The 16993-nt window shown below is 37.4% G+C and overlaps 1 protein-coding gene across 4 annotated transcripts; it reads right to left on the bottom strand.

Moving 5' to 3' along the window:
- Nucleotides 1-2774: 2774 nt before the first annotated feature.
- On the bottom strand, nt 2775-9050 carry LOC103715073 (protein ARABIDILLO 1). Of its 4 annotated transcripts, none has more exons than XR_605318.4 (3): nt 6079-8216; nt 3881-4012; nt 2775-3128 (listed from the first exon to the last, which is right to left on the bottom strand). XR_605318.4 is itself a non-coding variant. In XM_039114690.1 (3 exons), the coding sequence occupies exon 3, from the start codon at nt 7750-7752 to the stop codon at nt 6079-6081; it is 1674 nt and encodes a 557-aa protein (XP_038970618.1). In that variant the 5' UTR covers nt 7753-7775; nt 8229-8654; nt 8871-8997; the 3' UTR covers nt 5877-6078. The 4 variants fall into 4 exon arrangements, 2 of the variants coding, with proteins under 2 accessions (XP_038970618.1, XP_008800804.1); XR_003387170.2 differs by lacking the exons at nt 2775-3128; nt 3881-4012 and adding exons at nt 5052-5136; nt 5275-5389; XM_039114690.1 differs by lacking the exons at nt 2775-3128; nt 3881-4012 and adding exons at nt 8229-8654; nt 8871-8997 and having other exon boundaries at nt 5877-7775.
- Nucleotides 9051-16993: the final 7943 nt, after the last annotated feature.

Here is a 16993-nt window from a genome sequence, read left to right as displayed (position 1 = left end):
GTAATTAAGGAGCTCACATGGCCAGCTGTTGGACCCCGTGATTACCTTTCTATCGCGGGTGGTGGCGGGCACGAATCCTTAGAAATGTCGTTTACGTCGGTAGATCTACGGTGTCGTTTACATCAAGAACATCTACGGCGGTAAATTAGAATGTAATTCGTGCCGCATGTGGACGCTGCTACGATCGAGGTGTCACCGTCTTAAAAATAAAAATGACGTGGCGACGAAGCATGAACGCAATATTGTGAAACCCGACCCGTTATGATGTCCGGGTTACGGGTAAACGGGTCGACCCGGTTAGCTGCCTCCTCGGTCTCTCTCGGTTCCTTTTTCTGAAGCATGAGTGCGCAGCTGGGGTTTTTTTTTTGGTATCTTGGTTTCCTTGATCAAGCTAAGTATGTCGGATTGGGGATGGAATCAGAAGGTACTCCTTATCTTCTCTTCTTTCATGTATTTGTGAGTAAAATTTTTATTGTATCTTTTTTGTTGGTTCCGATGTTTTGGGTTGTAAAGTGATGCATTATTTTGTGTTGTTTTCGTTATTGGACTTGGCTGGTGCCTGATATTGATCCCGTGGGTTTTAGATTCCGTTTGGCAAAGCTTTTGATGGGCCAGAAAGTATTTTCTAACCCTCTAAAAATACTTTTATATGGAATAGAGATGGTTGATAAAAATATCGGAAAATTATTGTAGCTTTGTCAGAAAGCTAAAAGAGAGCTTCTTAGAAGAAGCTCCAAAATGAAGCTTATTCGGAAAAGCATTTTTAGCATGCATCGAAAAGTTATTTTGATTTATTATTTTTTTCTTTTAGACCAAAATACCCATAATAAAATATTATAATTACATAAAATAATAATATTAATATATACTAATAATAGTAATAATAATAATAATTTATACTCTTATTATTATATATACTATAAATATAATATTATATTATATTATATTATAATACATTGATATGTTATGTTATATAATATTAATTATGTTATATTATTTATACTATAATATACAATATTATATTACTATATAATAATGATATTATATTATATTACAATAACATTATACTATATCATATACTTATGTATTAATACATATTATATTTTATTATACTTTGCTGTATAATACTATGCAATGTCCTTTATAGTCATTTGTTAGACCAAAAGTACTTTATCAGTTCATTTACCAAACATATTAAAGTTTCACATCACTTTAAAAATATAGTTATCAAACAACAAATAGCTTTTTATAAAAACTCTACTACCAACATCTCTGCCTTGGTGTATTTCTGAGATTTTTTTTTTCTTTTAGTTCTTTTCTTTTTTCATATTTGTCTTATATTGGAAATTTCTGGCCTTAAGTGGTGATTTTATTTTCTCCGCAATCCATGGTTCCAATTTTGTTTATGTTAAGATGTGTTCTACGAGTATAATCTGATTTGAGTTGTGTATATTGCGATTTGCTTGATTACTACTTCAAACCATTGCAATTTCCGCACTCCAAATACAAAATGCTAATTGTTGAAAGGCCCCTCCCCTTTTGAATGGGTTTCCTGTTGAAGTTAATAACCCAGTCGTTATTTATCAATATCTCAGCCCTTTTTCCCCCTCATTACTTCTCTTTTGAATGGGTTTCCTGTTGTCGTTAATAACCCAGTCGTTATTTATCAATATCTCAGCCTTCTTTTCCTCTTAACAAACACACACGCATATGCATATATATATATATATATATATATATATATATATATATATATATATATATATATATATATATATATATATATATATATATATATATATAATAAGATTACACGGCATGAAGAATAATTTATAAATTTATTTGCAATAGAAACTTGACACTATATTTTAAAAGATGAGTGATTTATTCATGCATAATTTACTTGATGATATGTCTTTAATATACTGTATTATGAAATACTTATTTTGAAATATGTATTATTTTTTTAAATAATGCATCGACATGAAAAACTTATGCTTGATCTAATAAGGTAGTGAGAGATTTACTTACTAAACTATGTCGCTCATATACCTTTATTTTTATTTTTCTCTTACCGGACGAATAGGATCAATAGGAATGAAGAATGGTCCAGACTTGAACTTCGTACTAGCAAGCTTAGTGATCTATATAGCAGAGTAGAACTTTAGTTCTTCAGTTGATTATAAAATTATAGTTAGTAAGCTTCTAAATAGTAAAAATTATAGGTTTAGTTTTTATATTTGAATGTAAACGCTCTAAACCAATATTGATTTTATTTAATAGATACTGAAATTAATCTTTTAGTTATTTTATTTTATTTGTGATGGATTTGAAAGCTAAATATAATATTAGCTTTGTGTTATTGTGGATTGTACTCCTCAGTAGCACAACCATGTCATGCTCCGAATTTGAAGCGTGACACACGATCATCTTTTGGTTATCCTATTTCCAACTGATCCAACATTAACGGCATGCCCATGCATCTACCTAACCTAAGCGATAAGATTATTACCACTCTCCACCAGCGGACAATTTGTGTAGTATGCCCGTCTCCATACAGAAAAGAGAGTAGGAAATAGAAATATTCTAAGGGCATGCTTGTTGAGTTGTTAACTTACAATGTTCATAGATTTTAAGTGATCTTAATTATCCAGTAAAGAGAGCTTCAACAAAAATCATGTCAATGAACTACCATGTTGTTAACAATCCACATGTTAATTGTCAGCAAGAAAAGAATCCACATGTTAATAATTGCTGGTGGAAAGTGCTTCTTCCACAACAAAAATCACATCAGTGCTGATATTAGTGGGCGAGTAGTGCCTCATCCATGAATATGAAAGTGTACTCCACAATACAACATGGTGAAAAAATTACATCTGAAAAATCTACTTTCAGAGTAGCATATGTTTATTAACATCTAGTTCAAAATCTTTTGAATGTCATTGTTCAGATAAATTGTTATCATGCAAAAATATAGTAGATGGACAAGGAATGATACATAATCGAATGGTAAATATCATAAATTCAAAACAATCTGCACCAAGAAATTTCAATACCTCATACTCATGAACTTTGAAATCTCCCTCCAGTCATCCAAAAATCAAACTTCATTCAGTTATAATCCATGCCTACATGCAGAATTTGGAGAGAATTAAGATCACTATTGCATATCGAAACATCAAAATGACCAGTGTTTGGCTTATCCATGCATGAAATTTTTCACGAGGATACGAACTGGTTTAGTAAAGTCAGTCTGTGTTTGAATGACTAGGGTTTGATCCTACCCTCATCCTGATTTTTTTCAGGTTTCTCCATGCTACTTAGCTGTGGGGAGGTTGGGGGTGGGGGAATAGTTGAAGAAATTTCTTTAACCCTGAATTAGAATAATAAAGAACTCACCAAACCAAGTCCTGGGAAAAGGAGAGAGAGGGAGAGAGAGAGATTAATCTTTAAATTAGGTAAAAAAAAAGAGGTAGCCTTGCGATATTAGATAGCTTTTTTATTGAATAAAGGAACTATATTAAAATTTTTCATACAGGAACAAGAGTATGCCAATCAAATTGCAAGATATCTACAATTTAACTATATTGAAACAGTGCACATAATGAACAATGTTGTCTTCTGGGGCTTGTGCTCCCTACTATCCTCAGGCACTTTCTCTATTTTATGCAATAGTGCTCAAAATTAAACCATAGGAATAAAAAACCTCGAGAGCCCACAAAGCAATAGATGGAATAAAAAGCTTGAAATAGGCAACATATTTGATGAATAGATCAACAGAATACCATGTAGCCTTTGAATTGAAGCTGAATTTCAGCAAGAGAATACAGGTAATATAGTTCTGCAACAGAAGTTATATACCATAAATAGAAAAACTTACCAAAATAATAGAAAATAGTGCAGCGATTGATTGTTGTAGATTTCTTGGTGCCGTTGATCTGGTCTTTCCAGTCCTACATCAGCAGATATTACACTACAATCATCTCCGAGAATGATATGCCAGCGAGCGATACTGAATATATACATATACACAATGGCATCAGAACCATATAAACAGAACCTACATTTCTCTAGCTTAGAAATTAGAGGCAGGAGATTGAAACATAAAGCTTCATTGTTCAAACAACAACTTAAATTATAAATTTAAAAAGTATGTTTCTTTAGGAAACAAAAAAAACAGTGAAGGAAGTTTTATTGGAACAAAAAGGGGATGCTCTGTCCGGTGTCACCACAATCTGAAACACTAGAACTTAGAATGCATGTCTGCAACAGCATTGGATTCTCCAAAGTACAGACAGCCAAATGCATTCTTAATATTGGTTGGTTCATTTCAGAATATCTAGTGATACAAACAACTGCAAGTGGCCCTACAGCAGAACCGATCACATGGGCTAAGTCAAATCATAACAGCCATATACAAAGGCCACGATGATGTTGTTCCTGTTATTGCTAGATATTATATGGGTTGAGATTACAGATTTCCCCCCTGTTCAACCCATTGTTTAATATTGAAAGATTTCAAAAGTCTTCACATCATACGGGAAATTTGCTTAACTGAAAAAGAAAAAAAGGAGAAGTTCATTAAACTGAGAAAGAACTCAACATGGATAGAAGGTAAGGAAACCATAAACTTTTGCAGAAAATAATAACTAGAACTCTCAAGAAATTCTATTCAATTCAAGGGAAGGACATATCAACATATAATCTTTAACATCAAGCTACAAGTCCACAACATCCTTGCGAAACAAGCAACTTCAACGACGCAGAAACAGGGAAGGAAGCATAGTTTTAGTAGCTGCAGATTTCGTAAGGTCATCAAACAAATTCAGTTGTCTCTTCTATGCAGTCATGGCATCATAACTATAAACAAGAAAGATGATGAAGGACTCTGATAAGACATGTGCATAAACAATGGCATCACAACCGCATATCCAATTGCAGGAAAGAAATGAGTCCTAGCTAAATCTTTTGCATGCATAATAACTCCATCTTAGGACACATGCTGCAAAAACATATAAATTTGCCGATGAAATGAGTGCGTTGCTCCAAGTTTTGCGATTGATTTGATCGATTTTGAAAGAGATACATCCGACAACGTACAGGAGAACATGTAATACTGCTATTTCACTGAATGTGCTGCGATGCATGCAGAATAAAAAATTCCAATGTTAAGCACACAGCTCCATTACAAGACCAAAATTATATTTAAATCTAGAAATCTGCATCTTAAACAATTGTAAAAACCATAATTCAAATATTTGAAGCATGTTGCACCTGATGGACAGCAGCTTTTAGCAATTCAAATTTCTTCCAACATATACAAGTATTGGGGTAAACAACATGAAACTAAATGGCTCCCAACATCACCATACTTCAGACTAGAATGGATCTGACAGTCATAGCAGACTATATGTCAAAAAACAGACAGTCATAGCAGACCAAGAGGAGTAGTTTAATGGCAAAACTGATTAAAAAAGGCAAGCAAAGATGTGCTCAAGCTACTTAATGGCACAATAAAGACAAAACTTTGTATTTGGAGAACCATGATCACTCATTGACCTCAATTCATGATACTAAGTTAAATCAGAATGGGTCGAAAGGACAAATTGTGTAGTATGACCTGCCTGGTAAGAAAATGAGAACGAAGAAACAGCAAATTCAGAATGCTTTAAATTGATTAGAATTATTCACTTAGTTCAGCATACAAAAACTCCCCAGTTATCACGATAGATCCCAGTTGAATTAACATATATTTCTAACTCATTTTACCACAAATAACAGATAGTCTCAACGATAAGAGAGACCTGGTAGAGCAGTATAAAGATGTATAAGAAATCAAAGACATATAAAAAATGCTGGAAGATCAAAGAAAAAAATAAAAAAAACAGAGCACAAGATAGCTTTCTAAAACATTTACATAGCAACAAGTTCAAGTCGCATTTTACATATTGCCAGAAAAGCAAGAGTTGGACTTCAGTTTGCAGCCTCAACTTTCACTCTTTTATGTTTCAGAGAGACAGTGAAACATATAGTTCAGAAGGTTAAAAGCAAAATATGCAGAGAGAACAAACTTTTGACCTATTTCCTGCTAAACAAGCTCCTCAATCTCCCTCGTTCTAATCGTTCAAGTAGCTTCTTCGCGCCAGGCACATCCATCTCCGAGAGCTTCTTAAGATACCCAATCGCCCCATACGAAATCATCATCTTCTTGCACTTCTTGCTCGAAGAGAGAGATAAAAGGCAAGACACTGCATACTTCTTTGCTGTATTCTGAGGATTGGCATCGAGCAACTGAACTAGATTAGGCACACACTTCTCATCTTTCTTAACCTCCCTATTGTTCTGTCGGCAGCTTATCAAGCTAGCAATGGCCTGGGCAGAGACCTCTCTCGCACCATTCGTCGTGCCCTCGAGCATCTTCACAAGCAAAGGAATGCAACCAAATTCCCCGATCAGTCTCTTCATGTCCATCGAGCTGGAAACCTTACAAATTGTAGCCGCTGCTGCCTCCTGCGCTCCTAAAGACCCATCTTTCAGCACATGAACCAACCGAGAAAGGAGGCCGAGTGAAACGAGGCTGTCTGTCGAGACTGAGGCCACCAGATTCCTCAATGCACCGATCGCAGATTCCTGCGGCAAGGGCCCATCAAGGTAGGCCAGAAGGCTCCGAATCCCCCCTTCAGACACAACGGACCTCCTCAAACTGTCGTTACTGGATGTCAGATTCTGCAAGCATTCAGCTGCATACTCCTTCGAGCCTAACACAATTCCACAGTCAAGAAGATTGATCATCACTCTAACAACTCCCTCCTCAGCCAGACCCTGCCTCGCTTCGGGCACGATCGAAAGGTTCTTCAAAGTACCAGCAGCCGCTGTCTGAGAAATGGAGTCACCAATCTGACAGAGCTCGATAAGCGGCCGAATTCCACCATGTCCGGCGATGGAGCGGGCAGTATTGACCGACATAGACAGCCTCTGGAGCGATATCGCCGCCTTCTCTCTGCCCACCAAGCTTCCAGACTCCACCAGCCTTATCAATGGGGGAAGCACCCCTTCAGAAACCAGCAAATCCTCGCAATTCCCCGACTCGGCAAGCAAACAGATCACAGTCACAGCCTTCTCTCTAATCTGGGGCGAGGTCGCGGTGAGGAGCTGTATAAGACCTGAAATATTGCTCCGGCCGAGCACCGCCATGACGCTCTTCTCCTCGTCCCTCATCGCCTCCAGCAGGCCATCCAGCGCCCGGTGCTTCGCCTCGGCGTGGCCAATCTGGAGACGAGCGAGCAATTCGCGGAGATTCAAGCGGACGGCCACCGGCTCGCCGTAGCGGGCGGCGGCGGCGGGTGGCGGCGGCATGGTAGCCTCACCGAGGACGCCGGTCTTGACAAGGAGGCCGCAGTCGCGGAGGTTAAGGTCGAGCTTGCCGGAGAGCGCGTCGAGGTCGCTCTGGGTGCGGAGCTTGCCGGCGGGAGGGTCGCCGGAGAGGCAGCGGTCGGCCAAGTCGATCGCCTCCGCGAGGGTGTCGGCGACCGACTGGAGCTGGTCCCGGCAGAGGGCGTTTTTGGCGAAGCATGGGTGGCTGGCGAGGTCGGACAAGCATGGCGGGATGCGCTCTAGCTTGGAGACGATGGCTTTCCACCGCCCCGAGAAGCCCGTCGCTGCCCGGGCCTTTTCTTGGGCCGTGGGGACTAAAAGCTGGGCCCGGGCGAGCCAGTCCTCGGCCGATCCGGCGCCGGAGACGGGATCGGACATGGTTTCCCGGCGATGATCTGTCGCTGATTATTTGACAATTGGAAGAGCGTTACTACGAAAGAGGAAGCGGACCAATGACGAGAAAAGGGGCGGCGTGGAGGGTGGGATTAGTTGGGGATAAAATATTGGAATAGGGGAAGGAAACAAGGAGGTAACATCTTGCTTCAGTTTCTGAGAATCTTCTCGTCACAAGTACCCAAATGATGGTGGGGCGAGTAGCATTGAATAAGCCCACTTATAAAACATATAATTCTGAAAACATTGTAAACTCACCAGAAAATGAAAGAAATGGAAGAATTTTTTTTTAAAAAAAAAGAACAGAAAAGATGATAATAGCTTCCCTTAACTGCTTTTAATCGCGTTGCTTTTTGAAAAGCTAGTGAAAAGTTAAAAAAAAAAAATAGGCGAGTTTTAAGTTAAAAACGACAGGAAAGTTCGCGATTCGACGGGCGAGGGTGGAGGCGTGGCGGCGTCACCTTTTGGAAATGGAGGGGCAATATGGTCATTTGACTACATCTACTTCCGAACAGAATCCGCCGACAGCGGATCCAAGTCCTCAAGCACGGGGGCACTTGAAATCCGATGACGAAAACACCCTCGATGTAGCCGGCGATTCTTCCCCCGGAATGAGGGCAATTCGGTCATTTCTGCTACCGCGTGTCCCTCCCAACCGGCCGGCGCCGCGCCGGAAAGGCAGCTTGAAAACTGAACGATTAAGACTAGCTTTGAAAGCGGGATTTTTTCACAACATTACCAAAATCTCCCCAAGTCGAAATAAAGAGTGTGTGAGAGAGGAATTCCGTTCGAAGATTCCGGTGATACCTTCTTCTCCTAGGTGTGGTTCTCTTGAACAAAAAAACGTGGCCAAAGGTTGCAACTTTGGCGATCTTTGCTCCGTTTCTCTTCTTTGAGAGCAAGAAACAACAAAGGCAGAAAGGAAACAAGGCTGATAAGAGAAGGAAGAAGAAGAAGAAGAAGAAGAAGAAAACTCTCCTCTTCCCTTGAAGCAGAAGCGACGAGAAAACGGGGACAAGCATTAAAGAAGAAACCCTTGGAAGCCAAGCCCCCTTTTGTGAAAGAGATAAAAAAAATAGAGATAGAGGTGAAGAGAGAGTTACCTTGCGATTCAAACCTCGACTCTTCGCATTCGAATCGCCTGTCAGCTTCTTCTACGGAAATGGTAGGAGGTGACCCCAGGGAAATGGAGGATATCTTTTTGATTTTATTCTCGCTAATTTTATTCCCGTTCTTAAGAACGGGGATATATTTACATATATCCCCACGGATCGGACGGTAGTGGTGGGGTTTACGGCGATGTCTCGAATTCGAAACATATGGATTTTCTAAATAAATTAATCCACCGGGTTTGGGCTTACCAAGGTACTGACACCGCCGAAACGTGCCACGTGGAACAGCAAACATGGATATCTTTTTTGGAGCGGAGCTACCGGTTAATTGTTCCTCGTGAACAACTTATTTAATGTAGATCCCGTGTTGAGAGCTGCCAGCTGGATGTTGAGAAAAGAAAAGTTGCTTTGTAGCATTAGTATGGGATAAGATAAAACAGTAGAGAGGACTGATTTAAGCTATGAGTCGGGAAGACAGCTAACGCGTCTCTGGCACGGCTGAAGAGGGTGACACGTGGCATGATTCGGTAGATGGATAGGTATTTACTGTAGGAGTTGATAGGAGAGAACCCTGCAATGGGGATGAATTACGGGAAACGCTACAACTTTTTGAATTAGGATCTGAGAGCCGTTAGGAGCGCGGGGGCGACGTGTGTATCTGTGCGAATCCTAAAGCAGCATGGAGATAGCGTCAAAAGGGTCGTTGGAAAAGGCTGAGGCATTGGGCGGGACTTCCGCGTGTACGGATGATGCTGCGGGCCAGCTCGATTATTCTGGAGGATGATTCGACCACTATTATTAGATGGATTCAGAGAGGGTCGAGAGGTGAGAGCACAAACCACCCCTTGATCCGCGATATAGTGATGATGATGAGAAATTGGGGACCATCTAGGCTAAGCATATATTTAGGGAGGCCAATAGGGCGGCTGATTGGGTGGCTGCCTACGCGGCCAATTACTCGGGATACTCCTTTTGGTCGGAGGATGGGAAGCTGTCATTGACACTTCGCAAGTTGTATTTTGATCTTATTGAGTGTATTCATATACACACTATATGAAGCACCCGCTTAATATATATATATATATATATATATATATATATATATATATATAATGCATTGGATCACCATCTTTGAATGATTGATGGATTTGTTTACCATATCATAATTATGAAGTGACTTATTTCGCATCAATGCGGAAGCCACATTTTGCTCCGTTGATAACTGGAAAAGAAATCATGAGTCATTATAACAGATGGAAGGCATGATTGATGCATACAATCTCTCCGACATGAGTATATAGAAAAGATATCTTTGGGTACCCACAACAAGCAATCTAGCTAACAAAGGCAAGAAATTAGCATTACATGATGGCAATCGCTTGTGATCATTTTATGCAATGCATAGTCATGTTAAGGGAAAAATGTGGAACATTGTTGGCTGCCAACAACTAACCCAACTTTCTGTTTTAACTTAGGATAATAGTTCATCACCGAACCACTCACACCAAATATGCATGGGTACAATCAATAAAATCAGAAAAAAAATAGTTGGAGAAAAACAAACGCTAGATCCTTCTAAAAATTCCCTTCAAAATGATGGGTCGCAAAGAAAATGACCTAGTCAGTAGTATTGTTTGCCTCTCAATAAATATGAGTGGTCTGAAAAAAGCCACTCCCTCTTGATAGTCTGTGTATATTCCGGAGTAACGAGAATCTGTCATTATAGTTGTGCTGACCTTAAATCCACTCGATCACCGTAGCCGAGTCTCCTTCAAGATAAATTATGTCCGCACCCAGAACAAGTCTCATATAGATGATACCTTCTAACGCAGCTCTGCTCCGATGATAGTAGCGTCAAAAATATGTCAACCCCTAGCCGCAACATTGGACCACAATTGTGCATAATATACTGGTCTTATCGAATGAATGAAAACAAAAACTTCAATTTTTTGGTTGTGTATTGCTTTGGGATTGAGTTACCAAATTTAAACAAGCATTCAAATCCAGCTTATTAGATCTTTTCATAAAGGAAGTTGAGATCTATCTACCTAAGATAAATATTCTAGAAGGATTGAAAAAAATAAACTATAATAGATCCCCCCAACAAATAGGTACAATCTCGAAAGTGAGATATATAATTGGCATGCTCACAATTATAATGCTAGTCTTGATGAGATTGCCACCTATAAATCTTTAAAAAGAAAATTGTTTGGGTGATCAATGTGAAATAATTGTAAACAGCCGTGACATAAATTCTAAAAGAGCGTAGCCTGCTTCTTCTTTTTTTGCTAAGGAACATAGCCCGCTTTTGGTACATGCATTTGACTTCGTGATACTCAGGTCCTTAATATTTTGAGAGCATTTGTAGCGTATATACTTAGCAGAAAATTAGTTAGGCAATTGAAAATTTTCACAAATTGTTGTGCATGGATCCTTTTGATATTTTTGGATGGTATGGAGGTAGAAAATAATCGAAAATGTATAACAACTAATAAAACTAAAGAATTAATTGATGAATATAAGTGCATTCTATAATATGGAAATATCTATATAAGTCAAAGGCTTCATAAAGATCACATTATCATTATTTAATCATAATAATATTTGACATAATATATTATTAACACATAGTATCTATCACATATTAAATTACTTTTTATTATATGAACTTTGGGAAAATAATAGAAAAGGTAAATGAAAATTTATATATAAGGCAAATCATTGGGATTTGGATAGTTAGGCTCCAAATGCCTTTTTGATATATGTTTTATTTTCTAAACTTAAAAAGAAAAAATAAACTTCCAACTTGCTACTGGAGTGTCAATATAATTCACTAGGAGACATACTTAATTTCTTGAGAACATGTTAGGTTGCTTGAGAAAGGCTTTAGAAAGCTTAAATATTTCAGAAAATTTGAGTTTGTTAACATTTTGGATGCAGAAAAAGAAAAGATAATCCATAATTTTTCTTACATTTCTACTAGATTTTTTTTCTTGAAAAATATTTTATTCCTTCTAAAATTTTGGAACACCAAATGTAATATTATATTCAAAGGCTAACATACTTAGAGGTCAGTAAACTATTAAGTAGAATTCCCATCCTAGACGATTTGTAAATTATAGTATGGCCTCGCGAAATGTGTTCTATTTGTTATTAGTTTGTTTAAGTCTCTGAAAGAATAGTGCCTTGGGGGGCATTTGTTGAAATCACCACTTATCCCAAAAGCTTAAGCTGATGGGATAAGGTAGATTTATTTATATATTTTATATTTTCTTACACTTTTCCTCACATATGGGCTGGACTTTCCTTTAATGGGCGAGCCCAACATGTAAAATTTTTAATAATGGGGTTAAAGAGTGTGGAGACAGAGTTCGAACTCAGGACCTCTGCTCTGATACCATGTTGAAATCACCATTTATCCCAAAAGCTTAAGTTGATAGAATGAGGTAGATTTATTTATATATTTTATATTTTCTTACAACATTCAATAAAGGCATTGCCAACCCCACGCCCCCCAACTACATGACATCCCTCCTCGAACCCATAAATGATCATTAGTTGCATCAATCCCTTGACTGCACGCAGGATGGGGGTTTTCGTGCGCACAAAATTAGGCCACCCTACCATTTGAATCAACTATCTTTCTAAGTTTGCTCCAAGGAATTTTCTAAATTCTCTTCATCTTAATTACTAAGTTACACATATATTATGGTTGCTACTGCTCTTTAGGCTGATGTGCAAGGAGAAATAGGTGATCTTCTTCCCTTCGAACTTGCAACATACATGGCTGCAGATGCTTTTGGCCTTTTCTCCTTCAGACTATATAATCTTCTGATGTACTTGGCTAGATATTTTCTTTGTAGCTTTGCCCCTTATGTACCCAAAAAAAAAACCACATGTATTACAAAATCATCCTTTTTTCATCTTCATATGAATGATTGAGTTTCATTCTAGTGAGGCACAAAAGATAGAATTTAAATGGTTAGTCTTTAAAAAATGAGATTGTACATAACTTATGTTAAGAAATATAGTTTATCATTGAAACTTAAATTAACTTTTGAATTGAAAATTAACATATCACTTAACATCGTAAAAGCATTGCCCTTAGTGAATGCTCTAGAAACATCCATTAATGAGACCTAAAAATTTTGAGCCCATCCTATCTAACTAAATAGCCAAAATTTTCATATTATTATAGGGGACAATCCATAGTTACCAAAACTGGGCATCCAAAGTCTCCCTGAACAAATCATACTTTGAAATAATACATTGCAATAATTAGTGGAATCAAGAATTTGAGTATTTGGTCAACCAAACAATCTTATATGATCATAATTGCTTTTTATAATCTAATGACTTAAGGACATAAAACAGGAGATATCCAACTTCCTACAAATTTGCAATGCTTCATGAAAGTTATATCAAACTTCTTTTATTAGCTAGCATCATTGGCATCCTACATTTATACTAAGAATTACATAGGAGATTTTCATAAATCTCCAAGCCATGCCTTTTTCCAGTCTTGGATCTTCCATGAGATTTTCTTGTTCATCCCCTTGTCAATCTTGATACTGCATACTTCCTTTTTATTTTTAGGACTTCTTGAGAGTAGATGCCATATATAATGCCTACGATTTTTGTTATTCCTATTGGTTGATTAGTGAACTTAGACACAGTGTTTCCTTTATCAAACAATACTGGTATTATATTAAATGCAATTTTAATTATTATTATTTTAACTTTTTTTAACAACATCCTTCATAAAAAATATATATATATGTATATATTCAGTAACATGTCTGCCTTGTCCAAACCTGGGAAACACTCCTAATCTACAAGGACTGAACCTTGTCCATGTGGTTGGCCAAGCTCTTAAGCCAGAGCACTAATGGTCCAAAGGTTGGCTTGGAGTTGTTACAGAGGAGGACAAGTAATGTGACTCCAAAATTATATAGGTTTGTATAGGACAAATACAACTGTGCTACATGCTGCTCTTATCAATAGATAACATGATCACTTCATACTTGATGTACATCATGGTACACTTACTTGTTCCAGCAGTTCTAATGAATTTGTCCTCAAAGCATTCCTCTTCCTTCTAGCAAGCATTGCTTCTCAATATGTCAGCAGAAGTACCTGTCCCTCCCTAGCTCAAGAAGGACCTGGACTTGTTCAAACCACAATCTAACATATTTGAAGGGGAATCTAGGATAAGACAAGGCTCCAACTAGATAGATGTGTACTGAGAAAGGTAGCGCATGGGCAGAATGCTTTCACCCTATTTCTCCATTTTTTGTTTTAAAAAAAAAAAACTATTGTTTTGATGGGTGGGGCTTCCCCTCCCTTTACTTAAAATCCAAAAATTTGATGTACGAGTTATGGATGCAAATCAGAATATAATTAATTAATTAATTAATAAGTCGTTCAGATAATCTAAGGTATATGGAAAGCTAAGCCTATGTCGTATTCAATCTCGGCTTTTTAGCTTTTTAACGAGTCAAGCCAAGCTTCAATGTAATCATGTAATCCATATTTTTCATGCTTTGCTCATTCATTAGTTTGAATTCCAAATGCTAATTAAGTTCGGCTCGTTTTCTAAGCCAAGGTCGAACAGAGTCTCAATCGAGATGATCCCGAGCCTAAATTGCTCATAAGCAGCTCGAATTGTTTGTAGCCCTACAAGTAGCAACAGTGGAAGGAAAACAATTCAGAATGATACAACTGAAATCCCTTATCATTAAAAATCCATAGTGAGGAGGATGGATGAGTTGCCCTTTACTTCCTCCAACACCTTTATTACATTTTTAGGCACCAAAAACTACCTCAACACACCTTATCACAAGGATTGTAAGTTTTATGCATCTGAACAGGACCTAGGCATATTTTATATCTCCATCAGTATATGCAAAACATTGTTCCATCTACCTAATGTGCATTATAGGATAGAAAATGAGAGGAAACATTGTTCATTTGTTGGTAGGTCACATCATTTTTTCTCATTATTTAGACATCTTTGTGCTCGCACATGTTGATTGTATCTATTCAAGTGGCAAAGAAATTATAGGCTTCAATTCCATCCTATCTTCATGTATTGAAGTTTAAAATCCGCAATAATAAAAAGGAAAGGATTAGCATCTTGCTAATCCTATTAAGAATTCCCGAACAAACTAATAATTGTGTATTCGCATGCACGATTTTTGTGACACAAATTTAAAGATGTTAATGATGATGTTAGAAGAATCATATTGTTGTTAGGTATGTTTTTTTGAACTGGTTTATGGGACATGCATAGTTTGTTGCGACAACTATAGCTTGTAGATGAGTGTTATTGGATCAGACATACAGATGTTCTCATGACTTAGCTAGGTATGTTCCCACCTACTCCACATCATGTCCCTTCTTGATCACCATACCAGGACCATGTCTACTCGCTATACATCAATCTCACCCAAATGGATCTCAAAATTCTTTAGGTGTGGGAATAAGAACCACCATTTCTACGCTAGTTCTTCAGACTTTGCTGCTAAAACTCTTAATTTATGTTAACCAGCAATTATGGAGAATCTTACTGGATGAGGGATCCAATCGGATCAAAATTTCTATCCTAATCCGATCCGACGGAAAAAGATGCAGCTCGATAAAATCTAGCCCATTTTCAACCCTAACTATTGGTTGAGGTCGTGAGTCCCACAAAGTCTACCACATCATACTCCATCCATCAGCATTCATATGGAGAATCTTATTGGTTGAGGGATTTGATCATATCAAAATTTCTATCAGAATCCGATCCTCTTCGGATATGGAAAAGGATGCGGCCAGATAAAATCTAACCAGTTTTCAACCCTAACTACTAGTTAAGGTCATGAGTCCTACAAAGTCTACCATATTGTGCGTCCATCCACCAGCATCCATTTAGGAAAACCAAGAATAAAAGACAAAAGCCAACTATTACAGCTGACCTGATGATCAAATTCTGTCATTAAAACATTTGATTATTGCTTCAGATGCAGGTGATCGCTTAATGATTTAGAGTGTCTAATTAAAAGATCATGTTTGAAAAAGTATGGGGAGATCAGATGGGCTATGATAATAGTGAAAGCTTCACTAAGGGTGACAATTGTAACTTGAACCTGCAACCTGCCCAAACTAAAGGATTGGTGAGGGGGTTTTACAGATGCATTAGGCTTGGATTTCTTGTGATCAATTTAATTAATTATGTCTAGCTTCAACCTCAGAGATGATGCCATGGACTGAACAAGGTCTTAAAACTTCACCGTAGGAAAGTGAGTATAATATATGTGAGATGGGCTAGTTAAATTTTTATTTAGATGATTAGAGAAGCTGCACAGTCCATAATAATAAAGAAAACTAAACAATATTGAAAATAAAAGTGGGGCAAATAGTACTTAGGATTTAGAATCTGGCCCTCTAGGAAAATGGTATATGTGCAATGGGCTAGTTAAACTTTATTTAATTGATTAGAAAGGCAGTGAAGTTAATAATAATTAAGAAAAACAAATAATATTGGAAACAAAAGTGGATTAAATAGAAGTAAGGATTTAAAACCCGGCCCTTTAGGAAAATTGATTAATATATGTCCATGGCTAGTTAAACATTGATTTGGATGATTAAAACATCTTTGCAATCCATAATAGCAAAGAAAATAAATAATATTAAAAGCAAAACTGTATCCAATAGTATTAACAAATTGTCATATTCTTTTTTCCACTTCAATTCCCTCTCTCTCTCACACATATGTTTGGTTAATTAAACCTAATCCCCTCTTCTTGGCCTCTCATTTATACTTCTTCAAGGTATGGAACTTGCAAGAGAAACACTAGCTGGGTTATAATAGTTTAACTTTTTCTAATTATCATTTTTAATTTTTCCGGACTTAATTATAAAATGCATTTGGATTTGGATGAAGATTTTTTTTGAGTCAATCGAAAGTTGATCTTAACCAAATCCAACTCAACTTAATCCAGTACCACCTACCTCGAGACAGCATTAGCCAATCCAATTGCAGTAAAGTCACGCGGTCCATCAGAGGATCGATGCTAGATGATTGAAAGGTAATATGTTGAAAGGACATTGTTTGTTTCCTAAGGCCCGTT

This window comes from Phoenix dactylifera, chromosome 17, assembly GCF_009389715.1.
Source record: "Phoenix dactylifera cultivar Barhee BC4 chromosome 17, palm_55x_up_171113_PBpolish2nd_filt_p, whole genome shotgun sequence".
NCBI lineage: Eukaryota > Viridiplantae > Streptophyta > Magnoliopsida > Arecales > Arecaceae > Phoenix > Phoenix dactylifera.
This window is presented reverse-complemented; position numbering and strand designations above follow the sequence as displayed.